The sequence below is a fragment of the Oryza brachyantha genome, chromosome 6, assembly GCF_000231095.2.
Source record: "Oryza brachyantha chromosome 6, ObraRS2, whole genome shotgun sequence".
Taxonomy (NCBI): Eukaryota; Viridiplantae; Streptophyta; class Magnoliopsida; order Poales; family Poaceae; genus Oryza; species Oryza brachyantha.
The window spans coordinates 5611694-5627523 of record NC_023168.2 but is presented as its reverse complement, the minus strand read 5'-3'; the positions used below and the strand labels follow the sequence as shown (position 1 = coordinate 5627523).

The following is a 15830-nucleotide window of genomic DNA, read 5'->3' as shown; positions in this document are numbered from 1 at the left end:
ACGGTGTGGCGCTAGCAATTTTCGCCTAGGGGTTTAATCCCCAAATGGGCGTCCATTGCGTGATTGGGAAACCGCGTTAATGACGTTTTAAATCCCGGATGGCGTACCCCAAAGCCTGCTTGGTGCTGGTTTCACCAGCCCTGTGTTGTACTCCATCCGTCTCCGAAAAGGGCAACCATTCTGTTTTGGTGTCAAGTGTACGATCATCTATCTTATTTAAAAATATTTTGAGATTTTTTTAAAAAATAGTCACATGTAAATATTATTTATATTTTGTTATCTAATAAAAATAAAAATATTAATCATATTTTTTAAATAAGACGAATACATGGTATCTTGATTTGTTTTAGATAAGAGAGAGTATTTTTTGTTTCTTTTTTTCTTTTGGATTTTCTAGGGTAGATTGTCTTGATAGCTGTTGCACATTTGCATGTTCTAGGAATAATTGTGCCGTTGTATACGTACCGGTTGCAACATGCAATTGAATAATTTCTAGGTTAGGTAACTCGAGTAATAATTTAACAATCACAAATAGTATTATATGTGTGTCCAACTTTTTTATCACTTCTATGTTAAAAATGTTTGTACGATTCAATTTGGTATGTCAGCTTATATCAGTTTTATTTCTTTTTTATCTCTGCATAGTTGTTTGTCTGCTCGTACCATCTTTTTATCATACATTTTTTGGGTAATAACCAATATAAAGTTAGACAGTAGGGAATGATTCAGTGTCAAATGTTATTAAGAGATACGTTGAGATTTCAAACCTGTGCTTAGGGCTTGTTTAGTTCCTAAAAAATTTTCCTAAAAACATCACATCGAATTTTCAGACATCTAAATAAAACATTAAACATAGATGAACCTAAAAACTAATTGCACAGTTATGTGAGAAATCGTGAGACGAATTTTTTGAGACTAATTAGTCCATGATTAGCCATAAGTGCTACAGTAACTAATATGTGCTAATGACGGTATAATTAGGCTCAAAAGATTCGTCTCGTGGTTTCCAGGCGAGCTACGAAATTCATTTTTTCATTCGTGGCCGAAAAATCCTTCCGACATCCAATCAAACGTCCGATGTGACATTTCTACTAAAATTTTTTCCATCTAAACACCCGTTACTAGCCCACTATTTTGTAGTGCTAGCCACAACACAAGTCTTGTATCCGTTTCTCCAATATATCTACCCATGACTTAAGCGTTTGACGATTGGAGACGTTACAGTGAACCTTTCCAATTTGATATGGACTTACCTTTATATCATGCAATTAACATCTCAAAAGTTTAGCCCCCTTTGATTTAAAGAAAATTTATAGGAATTTTAGAGGATTTTATTCCTATAGGAATTTTTCCTATAAAACCCTTTGAATCAAAGGAATGATCTCTATGAAATTCTATGAAATTCCTATTGAATGTCTCTTTCCATACAAGTTTTGGAGGAAATTTAACAAGAGGTAGAACCTTATGAAAAAAATCCTTTGAGTTTTTATCTCTCTTCAAATTTATGTGTTTTTCCTGTGGTCCAATCAAACGGCCATTCCTGTGTTTTACAATTATCTGCTTTACACTTACATTCATATCAGAATCATATGTTTATTATATTTCTTCATTTTTTTCATTCCTGTGATTTAAAGGGATTCTTAAATAGCTTTCTTACCGTGGTTTTCTAATAGAAGTAGCTTAAGAAAATACTATAGGAATAGCATTTTACATCCAGCATCACTGGAATCACTCCTGTGAGATGCAGCAGTTAAAAAACTTACTGCTGTCATTAACAATGTTTTGTCATTGGTTAGAGAGCATGAGCAAGCAGTTGGGCTCTACATTGGGGATCTTTTACTAAACAACACATGGTCCTGGCAGCTGTGTAGCACTAGCTAACAGAGGTAGGCTCCTCCACGGTCATTAGCAAAACAGCATCTGTTTCTAAACAAAGTAGCATATCATTCAGCAATATAAGCAGCAAGTGTACATACATACCCATGTGTACTTCTACAACAACGTAGAATGGTCCTAATCTAGCGACTTGAACGCACGCCCGTGTGGTCTAAGCACAGAAGTGGCAACCAACCATCCAATTACCACTGGAGCACTAATTATGATGCGTTCGTTGGTTATGCCTGTCTCAATACATGTTTATGAGGTATCATACATAATAAAATTGTTGACTTGGTAGGATCATTAAATGAGGGAGTTTTATAAGATAAGGGAGGAGTTTCATCCTTATAAAACTCGTCTGACTCGGTTATCCAGTTTACAGTCTTGGCAACTATGCTATGAAACTATGTATTGAGATTAGCCTTAGTGAAAGGGAAAATTCCACTCCTTTTCTGTGAGCATATTTATAAACTATTTAAATGATATGTTATTTTGAAGAAAAAGTTGTCTAAGAAGTTACTTTCAAAAATCATATTAATCTTCTGTCAAGGCTGTGATATATGATATTTAATTTTTAATTGACTAATGAGATATCTTGTTTTATACGACGTTCTTCTTTCTTCTTTACTTACTCTCAAACTTACACTTAATCGTGCTTAAGGTCTGGTCAAAAAAAAATAATCGTGCTTAAGGTTGAATGATAGTTTAAAGTCAATCAAGGCCTCCTGCAAAAAAGCTCATCAAGACTTTCGAATGGAGTTGTGAGAGAGCTAAATTGGAATGAATGAATTTTGTTCATATTCTATTAATCGATAAAATATTTAAGATTCCCATGTGCGTATATCCCACATCCAATTACAAATAAGAAGTCAATATGTTTATACTTGAACATCGAATGTTTTCAAGTATTTTCATCGTATCTTTTCGCTTTTGCCTATACTTATAAGCTAAAATTTAAAATTTTAACCTTAAATCTAAAGTTAATTATGAGATTTTTTTACTAAAGTTTATTTTCCAGCATTGTCTAGATGATCAAAAATACATAGAAAAAAATTTATTAACGGATTATTTTTCGTGTGCAAATATATTGTTTGAATAATCACCCACTTTGTTTAAACTTATGAAAAATGGTATGATTGGGTTTTTTCAAAAATAGTTTCTTGAAACTATAACTTCAAACTAATAATATATCTAGTTTGTGTTCTTTTACAAATGAAAGATTATTTTATTTTTTAAAAACTATTTAGTGGTGTAGTTGAAATATCTTTTTAAGAATGGTGAGATGATTAACTTCTTTATAGTTTTTTTAAAAAAATTATACAGTTTAGTAATTTAAAAGTCATGCGCACAAAAACAGAAACCGATGCAGTGCTCCCACCATCGTTAGTTAATCATAAAAAGAAACCAGACTCATCAAAAAAAAAAAAAGAAACCAGAGGTATCTCCGTCACAAAACATACTTAATATTTTTTTGGTTGGTTAGTATAGATTAAGATTGAAATAGATAATAAAAAAAATAAATAAGGAATAGATGAAGTCAGATGATATGTGAGGATAAAATGTAATTAATTTTGAATGAGAAATTATTGATGGGATAGAAACAAGTACAATTGTACGTTGTAAGTCAGTCAGTTGTAAGCCTTCGTGGAAGAGATATAATGAAAAATAAATAAGTTTGCTAGGCAAGAGCTAGCTCTTTACAAATGTTGCAAGATATATGCATTAGATACAAAAGTAATTGGAGAAAGATATTAAAGTCAAACTTACAACTGGTATGCTATATTACATGTTACCATTAATATAAATTTATAACTAATAGGTATCTCTATCATTAAACTTAACTCTAGGCCACGTTCTTTTGATGAAGGAATGATAGAAAACGAAGGGTTATTTGATTTCTTATAATTATCTAATATTGTAAGTAATAAAACTAACTAATATAAAGTTTGTAAGAAAAGGAGAGATGATGAATATTTACCTAGAAGCTTTAAAAAAGTCTCGTTAATAGCTCAAGAAACGTACGTACGAAAAGTGAGTAATAATCTATACGAATAACACACCATGCGTATTTTAATATATGGTTCAAATCCACGGAGGGAATACAAATATTGGTCGTGTTTTTAGGCCCTGTTCAGTTTTCAAAAGTTTTTCCTAAAAATATTAAATTGAATTATTGGACGCCTAAACAGAGCAACATTGATGAAAATAAAAACTAATTGCACAGTTATGAGGGAAATCGTGAGATGAATCTTTTAAGCCTAATTAGTGCATGATTAGCCATAAGTGCTACGGTAACCCACATATACTAATGATGGATTAATTAGGCTCAAAAGATTCGTCTCGTAGTTTCTTGACGGAATATGTAATTTGTTTTGTAATTAGACTACGTTTAATACTTTAAGGGTCCCTTTGAATCATAGGAATGAAAAAACGGAAGAATATGAAAAACATAGGATTTTGATAGAAACGTAAGTGTAAAATAGAGGATCGCTAAACATAAGAAAAATATAGGAATTGTCGTTTGATTGGACCATAGGAAAAACACAGGAATTTAAGAAAAGATAAAGACTCATAGGATTTTTTCGAGGTTCTATCTCTTGTTAAATTTTCTCCAAAATTTAAGCATTCATAGGATTTCATAAGGTTTATTCCTTTGATTCAAAGGGTCTTGTAGAAAAATTTCTATAAGATTGAAATGCTCTAAAATTTATATAAATTTTCTTTGAATAAGGGGGCCTAAATGTATGTTTGTATATTCAATGTGATATTTTTTTAAAAAAAATTGCAAAATGAACGGGCCTTACCCAAAATGAAAATGAACTATACGTCCACCAATCCAGTCCCTTTCTCTGGTTTATTCTGACTTGGTAGTGTGAAACTGTGAAACGCCAGCCAATCACAAGGCAAGGAGCCGGTGTAACTTTTGCAGAAGTCACAGCGACGACAGCGAGATGAGTCTGGAAAATGACAGTGGCTTTTGTCAGCCCCAAAAATTAACTGCGGATCCGGATCTAAAACCCCACCGCTTCGCGTCGGAATCCGATGGGGGTGGGTCTATCCTCCACCTCCCTCCCTACAAACTGTTCCACGTGGACCACCACCGACAGCCGCGCCCGGCAGCTCACGTTGCCTGCCCGTTGGGGCCCACGTGGCAGAGAGAGGGCTTCGGCTGCGGCGCCGTGGAACACGACCAGCCAGCCGGGCCGGGACTTGGGGGTGCTACGTGATGGTGTACACCCACCCGTGCGCACGTGTACGGCACGGGGAGATTATCCGGGTGGGTTAGGATGGGTTTAGAGGATTGATTAATTGTATAATCTAATGGGTCCGCTTAGTGATCAAATGTTTGAAAATTTTAATTCCATCAATCAAATCCGGTCACTATCGATAATCTGAGAGTATACACGCAAGTCAAAAAACTCATACATGCCCTCCAACAGCCCTAAACATTACGACTGTGTTTTATAAAAGAACCAAAAATTAAACATTTAATCAATAACAAAAATTTAATCTAATTAAATAGTGGTGGGTGAAGATGGCCGGGGTGATTTGTGTTGGATTCGTGGCACGAGCGCTTCGATGGAAGGAAAGCACTAGTGTAAAATGTCCATAGGTTTTCTAAGTATCCTTCCCATTTAAAAAAGATCTCAATGTATATAGATAAATAAGTGTTGATATTTTATTTTATAGAGAAATGGAATCTCATGAGGCAGAGCTAGTTATAGAAAATTTAGAAACTAAATGTTGCCACATGTCGTATAATGAGTTACATACATACAAATCAGGTTATGCACATGCATATCCATCTCCACCAAAACCTAACATCGCGGCCGCCGTCATTCGTTCTGCTCCCTCTTCCTCTTCGGCGAGATGTTGACAGCGAGGAATGTTAGAGATATATACATATGACTAGTGATAATAAAGTTGTAATAGAAACTATAAAGTACGAGATAAAATGAAGATTCATCTCTCTAACAATTGCTTAGGATTTCATCAAATTAAAGGGTGGTGATGATGGCGGAACTTCTAGCCTGGTTCTCTTGCCACATGCTTCAATGATTTTATTTATGGGAGCATGTTTGGCTTTGGGTTACGTGTTTATGGCGTCGTTTGGACGTAGTTGATGGTAACTATGTTGGGAATAACAGTCATCTAGCTCTTTTTATGCCTCACTGATGGTCCATCTCACACTAGTGTAGGGGTTGTGAGGGGGTGTGGTTCGTTGATGTCTTCATGAATAGTGGCACATATCTGTTTCATGTTCTCATTGCATGGCATCGCCCATGTTTCAGCGGTTTTATGGTTTTGTTTTTCAGGGTGGATGACTGCTACAGTCTTCAAATGCCATAGTATGATTAGGTTTATCTAGATTTTTCTTGGTTTTCTGTCCGTCCTCTTATTTCTAGTAGTATCGTCATAATATATCATCCTATTTTTTTCGTTTCTGATTATACTTATAAATCAAACGTTAAAGTTTCAATCTTAAATTTAGAGGTGACTAAGTTTTTTACCGTATTTTTTTTGGCATTGACTTTTAAATGTTTAAAATATATATATAAAAATTTTATTTATAAGTTATTTTTTATTTATAAATATATCGTTTGGATGTTTAGAACGTTATTTTGTACCGTGGGACGGTAGAACCAGCTGGTGCTAGCAACGGGGTTACGCCGAACGAGCTCCTTTGGGTGTAGGCGTAGCAGCAGTGCGGATGAGAGCAGGGTGACGCGGGCGAGGTGACGGCCGCAGATGTGGAGAACAGGTGGCGTGAGAGCGAAAAAACACCCTCTCCTCTAAAACACAAGAAGAAGAAAACGAAACAAAACTAGTCGTATGAAAATGGCGCTGCGGCCAGCTGGAGTCCAGCTGAGCTGCTGTTCGCTTTTCTCCGCATGGCCACCGCTCGGCCGGGCAGCAGCCAGCCGGGCCCCTCCACCACCAGCACTCCAGCAGCAGCAGCGGTGGAGTTCGCAACCGGACAGGACACGAACCACTTGCCGCTCGGACCAGCGGACACCAGCGTGCCCGTGTCCCGTCCCGGGCTCGCGAGTCGCGAGCCCTGCAGAGAGAGCACCGGGTGCACCAGCGCGGGTGATCTATCTTACGGGGTTGTTATTTAACATTTTCAAAAAAAAAACAAAGGATAAATTTAGGAACAAAATGTAGGATAAAAGAACTAAACAAATCTTAAATGGTAAGGAAAAATCAAAATCCAAAAATATATTATAAAATAAAATATTACCTCTACTTAATAAATTGATAAAATCTAGTTACCGCCGTCGGTCAGATCGTCTCTTTGCCTACGGTTAGACTGTCAAGACGTAAAAAATATTGGTAGATGAAAACCGAAGATGTAGATTAAACTATCAACCGAAGATGTAGATTAAACTATCCTGACTTTATTGCAGTAACAAGTGTTTACAAAGTGCATCAACAACACTCTCTTAAAAATTTCAATCTAAAATTAAAATCTAGTCTAAATCATCTAAGTCTCACACAAAACATGCCGGAGGCATACCCCTCTATCTCTATCTGTTAGGAATAATAGATCAAGACACAGGATTTAACGTGGAAAAACCCCACTAAAGTAGAGAGGAAAAAAACCACGGGAGACAAATCCACTAATAAAGGTACAGAATTACATGTACAAGGGTGACCTATATTTATAGGCATTGAATAAGACTAGCACTAGGACTAGTACTACGACTAGGATTAGGACTAGTACTAGGAGTAGGATTAGGTTATTTGAGTTATAACCCAACACTATCTATACCCTCATCTCTATTATGCGCTCAACATGTTTGTGCAAGGTCCACATAACTAACACGAATTAGAAATCCTAATTTCGTGGGAAAACTTTCGTTAACTGAATTCAACGTATATTTATCTATTTCCTTATCTACACAACCTTTCTGAATTCTGAATCTCTTCCAAATTAGACTTATCTTTTCATACGCCTACGATATATCTGATATTCCATATGGAAACTTCATTAACATATACATCTGGTATCCCACGTGATCTCGTGATCCGTAAACATCGACTAATCCTTAGTTAACTATGATCCATCAATGACAATACTCTTTCGAGGCCTCAAACGATACCCATACAGGTAACAATAAATGAACCATATTTTGAGTACAAGTTCTCCCAATTTGACTTACATTAGCATAACAACCATACTTATAAAAACCTTCCAGGAATCAAATCCTCAAAAAACAAATCTGAAATCAAAACGATTATCCAAAACTGAAACTGAACAACACTTATCTGTCAGTCTTGGCTGTCTGACTGCAAGTGCCCCAGCGCTGATCGCTTGTATACCTGTAGTCTGACCGGTCGGTTAGCTCATCAAAAACACCTATTCAAATCACAAACCATCAATTGTTTATTATCAAAATGTATTGATCAATTTCTTGATCTTACTATCTCCCATTTGATAAAAGATATTGACGAACACATCAAAATTTGTTTTTGTTTTTCTGAAGTAACTCAAAAAAAAATTCGATGCTAAAAAAATTCCGAAGAAAAACCTCTCACTTTTAAAAAGAAAGAAAATTCTTTGAGTACGATAATTTTAGACAAATTTTGTTACCTTGTTCTCCTCCTTTTGATAATGAATAATGAATTCGTCGATGAATTTTTATTTTAGGGAGTCTTCCAATGTACCAATATTAACTCAAGAAGTTGTGTTGCAATAAAAAACGTAGAAAAGGGTTTGGCTAACCAGTAAAAACATAAATTTAAGATATGACAATTAAGATCAAATTAATACGAAGAATTCATGATTTCAAACGGATGTTAATGAGAATGTCCTTTCAGGTTACTTTCGTTTTTTCTTTTATTCTAAGAAAGAACGACCTGACCTGGTCACCGAGACAACAGCGAGCTGTGTGCGTGTGTCGTCCTAGGAAGGACCAGACCATTGAATTCCTAGGAAGGACGGGCACGTAACGTAACGTAGGTAACGCGTTTGGACCAGACCATTGAATTCCTCGGTGGTGTGGCTGCCTGCCTGCCTGCCTGCCCGGCAGAGATCTAGACGATTCGAGATGGAAGGAGAAGAGGCTGGGTGTGGCTAGCCGAGCTGGCAGGCTGGCTGCTCTCCAACGGCTACATGTTCCCGTCCCGCGTGCCGTTAGCTCGTCGTCTTGTGGCACTGGCAGCCCGCCCGCAACGGGATGCGATGTGGCTGGGCTGGGCTAGCTGCAGGTTGATGGATGGGCTGGGATGGAATAGGCGGGCCGTGAATTCTCGGCCTGCTATCTCGCTCATGGTGTGTCTGTCGGGATGAGCTCTGTAAGATGATTGTCTTACGTCCTCTGCTGAATTCCATCGGTGTCAACGGGCGGCTATGTCATATTGACATGGCGGCTGCAGCGCATGGCTTGGCCAGCTTTGCCTTAGCTAGAGATGACCGTGGGATGATACATGGTTATTTTAGGGTCTACTAGGGTTTACTCTAGTTCAACTATAAACTAAATTTTATTTTATAGTAAAATTTAATTTATTTTATTAAACCAGAGCTAACCTAAATTATCCATATATCAACCACCTTAGCCTGTAGGCCCATGATAGTATGGACCACCGTGTAGAACTAGGATGTGTTTGGGTGGAGGGTTTTGGATGCATAGGATATGACGGCCATTTTTTTTAGATGTTTGGTTGGTGGGCGAGAGTGGGATAGGACGGTCCAGAGGGGTATATTCCTCCTAGTTGCCGGATTGATGCATCCGGCCGATTTGCCCGGATTTGCTCGCCCGAGCGAGCGGGCGAGTCGGGCGACGAGCGCAGGCGAGCGCTGGCGAGTGAGTGAGGAGGAAGCCGACGGCGCTGGCGAGCGAACGAGGGAGCAGCGGCGATGAGCACTGCTGGCGACGAGCGCTGGCAAGCGAGCGAGGAGGGAGCAGCGGGCGCTGGCGGCGAGCGGGAGCGGCGGGCGTTGGCGAGCGAGCGAGGAGGGAGCAGCGGCGTAGAGTGCTGGAGGCGACCGCTGGCGAGCGACGACGACGATGATGTGTTGCGGCCGAGAGGAGGGAGCAGCGGCGAGGTCCCCGCGGGCTGGAGGAGCGGCGGCAGCGGCTGGGGGCAGGCGGCGGCGGCAAGCCCCCGACAGCCAGATCCAACCGAACTTTTTTCTTTTTTTCTTTTTCCATGTGTATTTATAATGGAGATAGTAGTGTAAATTGTTGAAAATTTTATGATTTATATTGTGTATTAATTTGTATTGTGTATTGATTTGATGGGGGCTATATAAATTCATCCTACTCCCTCCAACCAAACAAATAATTGGATCACTAAATCCATCTTTATCCCTACAACTAAACAAAAAAACTGGATCGTCATATTCGTTCAAACAAAAAAAACTGGATCGTCATATCCAACGAAACTAATGAGCCGTGACTGCATCTACGAACCAATACATTGTGCATATCTGCTAGACCACTAGGGCTGCATTAGTACTTACCCAGCGCGAAAAACGTAATAATAAATTAGTATATAATTAATTAATTATTAATTATTAAAAAAATATAAAATAGATTAATATGATTTTTTAAAACAACTTTCCTATACAATTTTTTGAAAAAAATATACTATTTAACAGTTCGAAAAACGTGCACGTAAAAAAATAAGGGACATAAGTTAACTCAGCTATAACATGGCCTAGACCAGCAGACAGACTAACAGTAACATAACAACTGGTGCAGCTAGTTTTAGGTTCATCATTTGGATTTTTGGTGGATAAAATCTAGGGTCGAAAGTGATTCAGATAATTTTCATCCGACCAGACTGTTTTTCAGATTCGGCCAACTTTGGTTGGATAGTTACAAAAATTTTTGAATTCGGAATTGAATTTGGATTTTTTTTCTTTGGATACGAAAAATGATATGGTAAATAATATCTGGATTAATACATCAACCATTCAATCCAATTGGTCAAACCCAAAGAAGTACAACCCAACGGCCCAACCAGTATTAACCTTAGCTGGTTCTGCCTGACTAGCTTCAACTAAACCAGTTGTCCACAGCCCCATGGCCGTCACGGATGTTTTTTTTGCTATGGTATTATTAATCACTTATATTTAAAAATATTGATAAGATATTTTTTATGTTCTAATTAATATGGTAAAATTTGCTAGAGGGCATCGAAAAAACACGTAATTAGCTAGTGGACACTGTAAGATCACAGATTCGTTATAGGACACCACAAAAATATGGTAATTTGCTACCGGGCACTCCAGCCAATTTTTTATTATTTTTAGAGTCAAAAATTTTAAAAATGATGAGATTACCCTCGGTGGCCAACACGTTATACGCCCTTGTCATCGCTGGGTTGTTGTCGTCATCACCTGCTCAGTCGCTCTGTAGGCTAGGGTTCAGACGTGGTGCAGCGCCGAGAACAACTGATATGGTTCGACTAGACCAAGTCAATATAACGGGTTGGCCACCGAGGGCAATCTCGTTATTTTTAGAATTTTTGACTCTAAAAATAATAAAAAACTGGCTGGAGTGCCCTATAGCTAATTACACACGTTTGTGGTGCCCTGCAGCAAATTCGTGATCTTACAGTGTCCACTAGTTAATTACGTGTTTTTTCGATGTCTTTAGCAAATTTTGCCAATTAATATTTGTCACCATATTCGTTTCGTATTCACTTCATATTTGTGTTCAATAATATTCCATTTCGTTTTCGTATCCAGGTTTCCAAATCCGATTTCAATTCGAAGAAAAAATGAAAGCGAATATGATTGAGCTAATTTCTTACTGTATTCGATTTGTTTTCATCCCTAATAAACTCAAATGATATATTTACAAACGAAAAATAATTTATGAATAAAAATTTTATATATATGTTCTTAAATAAATTATGATGAAAAAAACTCTAAAGTCAACTCGGTTAAAAATTAAGTTTTGCTTTATAAGTACAAAAGCAAAAATATGAGGCCGATGTTGCGTGGCATGGTTAATTAGCTAAGAAGACTAACGGTAAATCTGTGAGCAAGACTACTCAGTGTATCTCCAGAATGACGACTGAATACATTTACCAGGAAAGGAAGCACAGCCTACATAGTAAATCTGTAAGCATCTCAAAAGGAACGGATACTCTGACTTAAGTTAGAGAGGCTGATATATGGACCAGTGGACGGTGGGGCCCACATGTCAGGGACCCACGTCTCTCTGACTTCAAATCAGAGGAACCGCGTCCCTCCTAAGCACACAGCCTTATGCACAGATTTACATCTAAGCAAAGGATATTACATTCTAAAGTGATGAGGTCAACAGCACAACGACAGGAATCACCTGCATGTTGACAATTCATGACCATACACGCTTCCTGAGGATATTACATTTACATCTGCTGATCTGCATTTCACCGCAGCACGCAGAGCACTTTTAAATTCTAAAGTGATTGGGTTCAGAAAACATGAGGAAATAATAGCAGCGTGATACAGAATTCTGACAGTTGATTCATCTCTATACAGAATTTATTCGGTAAAATGTGAGGTATTGATTCAGCGTTAAGGATTTCCTTCACCTGTATTATTTCTCCTCTTCATTTGCGTTTATAAAGCTTAAGGCAGCCAACATTCTTGATGGGCAGCCTAAGGAAGTACAGTTCTCACCACCTTCCTGTCTACCCCGAAGGACTGAATCATAGGAATATACGATAAGTTAGGTTCATCCATCAAATTTTCGATAGGGAAACAAATTAAGCATAACATTTGCATAGACGACAAATTACTGAGATATCTAGAATTCTGAATGAATTTCCCTTGGCATCTGCTTACCTCTAGACCACAGTCGTTGACATATACATTTGTAAAGAGCTCAGATGGATCAGGCATTGGACTTTCCTGCGGTATTGAAAGTGTGCCATGCATTTATAAGCACAGATAGTTTGATTGATTGAATGGATGAAACATGTTGAGAACATATTATAATTACAGTTCAGACCTTTGCTTTAGCTATGGCAGTGTCGACTTGCTTCCTGATTTCTTTCTCCATGTCCTAGTCAGAACAAATAGAACATCATAAAAAATTTAAAATATACAGCTGAATTAGGATTTCTCTCTTTATTATTATTATTTTTTTTGCCAAAGCAAATCTTATGTAAAGGACACAGTACTTTGTGATACTCATTTGCAGTTATAGACTTATAGTACAGCACAGGAAGAACATATAGTGGAATATACAGCTGGCTTAGATTTTTCTGGTTTCAATCAAAGAAAATATCACGCTACATCTTGTGTTACTGCTTAGTGATGCTATTTAATACTTATAGTTACCATAATACAATACCTTGAGTTCTTGTGTTGTTGCCAAGTCATGGGTTAGTAGTAGCTTTCTAACCCTTTCAATTGGATCACGTTCCTGTTGGCATCATAACACGAACTACTTACTCAGAATCTATGCATTTGGTGGAAATTAAGTTTTGAGTCGAGACTTGAAAGCTCATGCCCATCCTGACCTGTCTTATGCCTGCGATCTCATCCCTGGTTCGGTAACTGCTACCTGGATCTGACATGGAGTGTCCATGGTATCTGTAGGTGTCCATCTCAAGAATCTATAACACCGAGAGGATACAGAAAAGTTACATGCATGATGCATATCCAAGAAACTTAATTGTCTCATTTCCTATTTATTAGCAGTGAATCTATTGAATAGCATGAGCTAATTCACACTACCAGCAGTGTATTCGGGCTCAACCTTTGATAGATCACAAAAGTCCATAATGTGCACAATCAAAATGACAGAATCAGCAAAATTCCTGCGTACTTACAATCGGACCATTTTCAAGAGCATGTTGTTTGGCAAATTTACAAGCTTGTTTCACTGCAAGAACATCCATGCCATCAACCTGCACCAAACACAGGGTAACATCATCACAATGACACAAACAAGAGCACCAACACGCTAGGCCAACTCCATGCTGGCATGCCTTCTATTGCATTGCAGGCAAGATAATTGCAGTAAAAACAACTCAGTCAGATAAATAGACCACAGATTATGGTGAATTGGTGATCAGAAAAAAATGATGAACTCACACACTCTGGTTAATTCAGTTCAGTTTAAGTTTAGTTCTTGCCTCTCACATCAACAGATCAACTCCATCACACACAAAAAGATTGAAGAACAGCGAGTGTTCAGTTACCTTCAACCCGGGCACGTAGTCGCCGCGTTTGTAGTACGCCGGGCTTTTCGATGCCCTCCACTCTGCTGTTCCCATCCCATCTGTGCAAAATCAAGCATACCAAATCAAACACTCTGCAGTTGCTGCAGCGATGAACAATGCAGCGAGCTCACAGTGATTGTTCTCGCAGACGAGTATGACGGGCAGCTTCCAGAGCGCGGCCATGTTGAGCGCCTCGAAGAGCTGGCCCTGGTTGGCGGCGCCGTCGCCGTAGAGGTCGAAGGTGACGGTGCTCTCCTTCCTGTACTTCTGCGCGAAGGCGAGGCCGCAGCCGAGCGGCACCTGCGCGCCGACGATGCCGTGGCCGCCGTAGAAGTTGGCGTCCTTCTTGTAGAAGTGCATGGAGCCTCCCTTGCCGCGGGAGCAGCCGTCGCGGCGGCCCATGAGCTCGGCGAAGGCGGCGACGAGGTCCCCGCCGCGGGCGAGGTAGATGCAGTGGTCGCGATAGGCCGTGATGATGGAGTCGGCGCGGGTGATGGCCGCCTCCATGCCCACGGCGACGGCCTCCTGGCCGTCGTAGAGGTGGCAGAAGCCCCGGATGAGCTTGGCCTTGTAGAGGGAGTCCGCCGCGATCTCGGCGCGGCGCATGACGGACATGTCGCGGAAGAAGGAGACCAGCTCCCGAGGGGTGGTGGTCACGTCGCGCCCCGGCGGGTCCACTATGTGGGACTTGTAGGGGACCGAGGTCTCGATGGTGAGCGCCTCCGTCGAGTCGGAGACGCCGCGGGCGGCCGTCAGCGTCTGGGGCAGCGCCGCCACGCGCCGGGCGTGCAGGCGGCGGAGGACGACGGCCGCGGCCATGGCAGCGCCGCGACGCGACCCGATCGAGCGCAACACAGAGGTTTGGGGGTTTCGCGGTGGGTTTGGACCTGGACGAGGCAGCGGCAGCAGCCGCAGCGTGCGGCGCCGGCAGCGGTTGAGCGGAGAGGAGGCGGAGCAGAGAGGTGGCGTCGTTGTGTCGCGCGGGGAGCGGCCGCGTGGCGCGGTGGGTAGGAGAAGCTGGAAGCTAGCGTGACTAGGCTCGCTTTGTCATTAAAGAAAGTGAGCACGGGACACAGGTGGCGCGGTAGGGGAAAAGCCGGCGGCGGTGGAGCTCACGCGCCGGGGGCACATGGCGGCGTCCAGTTCGCCATCAGCGAAGCCGTCGCTTCGCTGTCCGGGGCGCGAATTTGATCGAACACCTGTCGGGAGCAGTCCACTCCTCCGAGCACTTGGATCGCGAAGACGATGGGCTTGAATCTGCAGTTGATGGGTAGTAGGTAGGCTAAATTGTTTCTTGGGCCGAATATGTTGACGGGAATCGAGTGGGCCTGATTCAGTTATGGGGTAAATTTGTTGAGGATAGCTGGGTGAGCCAAATTCACTTATGGGCTGGATTCGTTGAAGCGAATTACCTGGGCCGAATCTATCCATACATAGAAATCGTTTGCCAGGATTAGGTAGGCCGAATTCACTAGTAGGCTGAATTAGTTGGTGGGAATGACGTGGGCCGAATGCAGTGGTGGATCGAATTGGTTCAAATGAAATAAGTGGACCGAATTAACTAATGGGGTCAATTCGTTGACGGCAATCTGGCTGGTCCAAATTCATCCGTGGGCCAATATCATAGACATGAATTATATGGGCCAAATATACAGGTGGGCTGAAATTCACTTGTGGGCAGTGTTGGGCTGAATTCTTTTGTGGGTAGAATCCGGTCGGATTCAGTAGCGGGCCAAATTCGGTCCCAATTTTTATGGTTACTGGATGGGCTAATTTCT

General features: G+C 40.4%; 1 protein-coding gene across 1 annotated transcript; it reads right to left on the bottom strand.

The window, feature by feature from the left end:
* Positions 1-11901: 11901 nt before the first annotated feature.
* Positions 11902-15020, bottom strand: LOC102708250 (pyruvate dehydrogenase E1 component subunit alpha-2, mitochondrial). The gene is made up of 8 exons (XM_006655901.3): positions 14184-15020; positions 14032-14111; positions 13660-13737; positions 13348-13443; positions 13179-13250; positions 12834-12887; positions 12668-12733; positions 11902-12526 (listed from the first exon to the last, which is right to left on the bottom strand). Exons 1-8 carry the CDS (start codon positions 14869-14871, stop codon positions 12482-12484), a joined length of 1179 nt encoding a protein of 392 aa, XP_006655964.2. The 5' UTR covers positions 14872-15020; the 3' UTR covers positions 11902-12481.
* Positions 15021-15830: the final 810 nt, after the last annotated feature.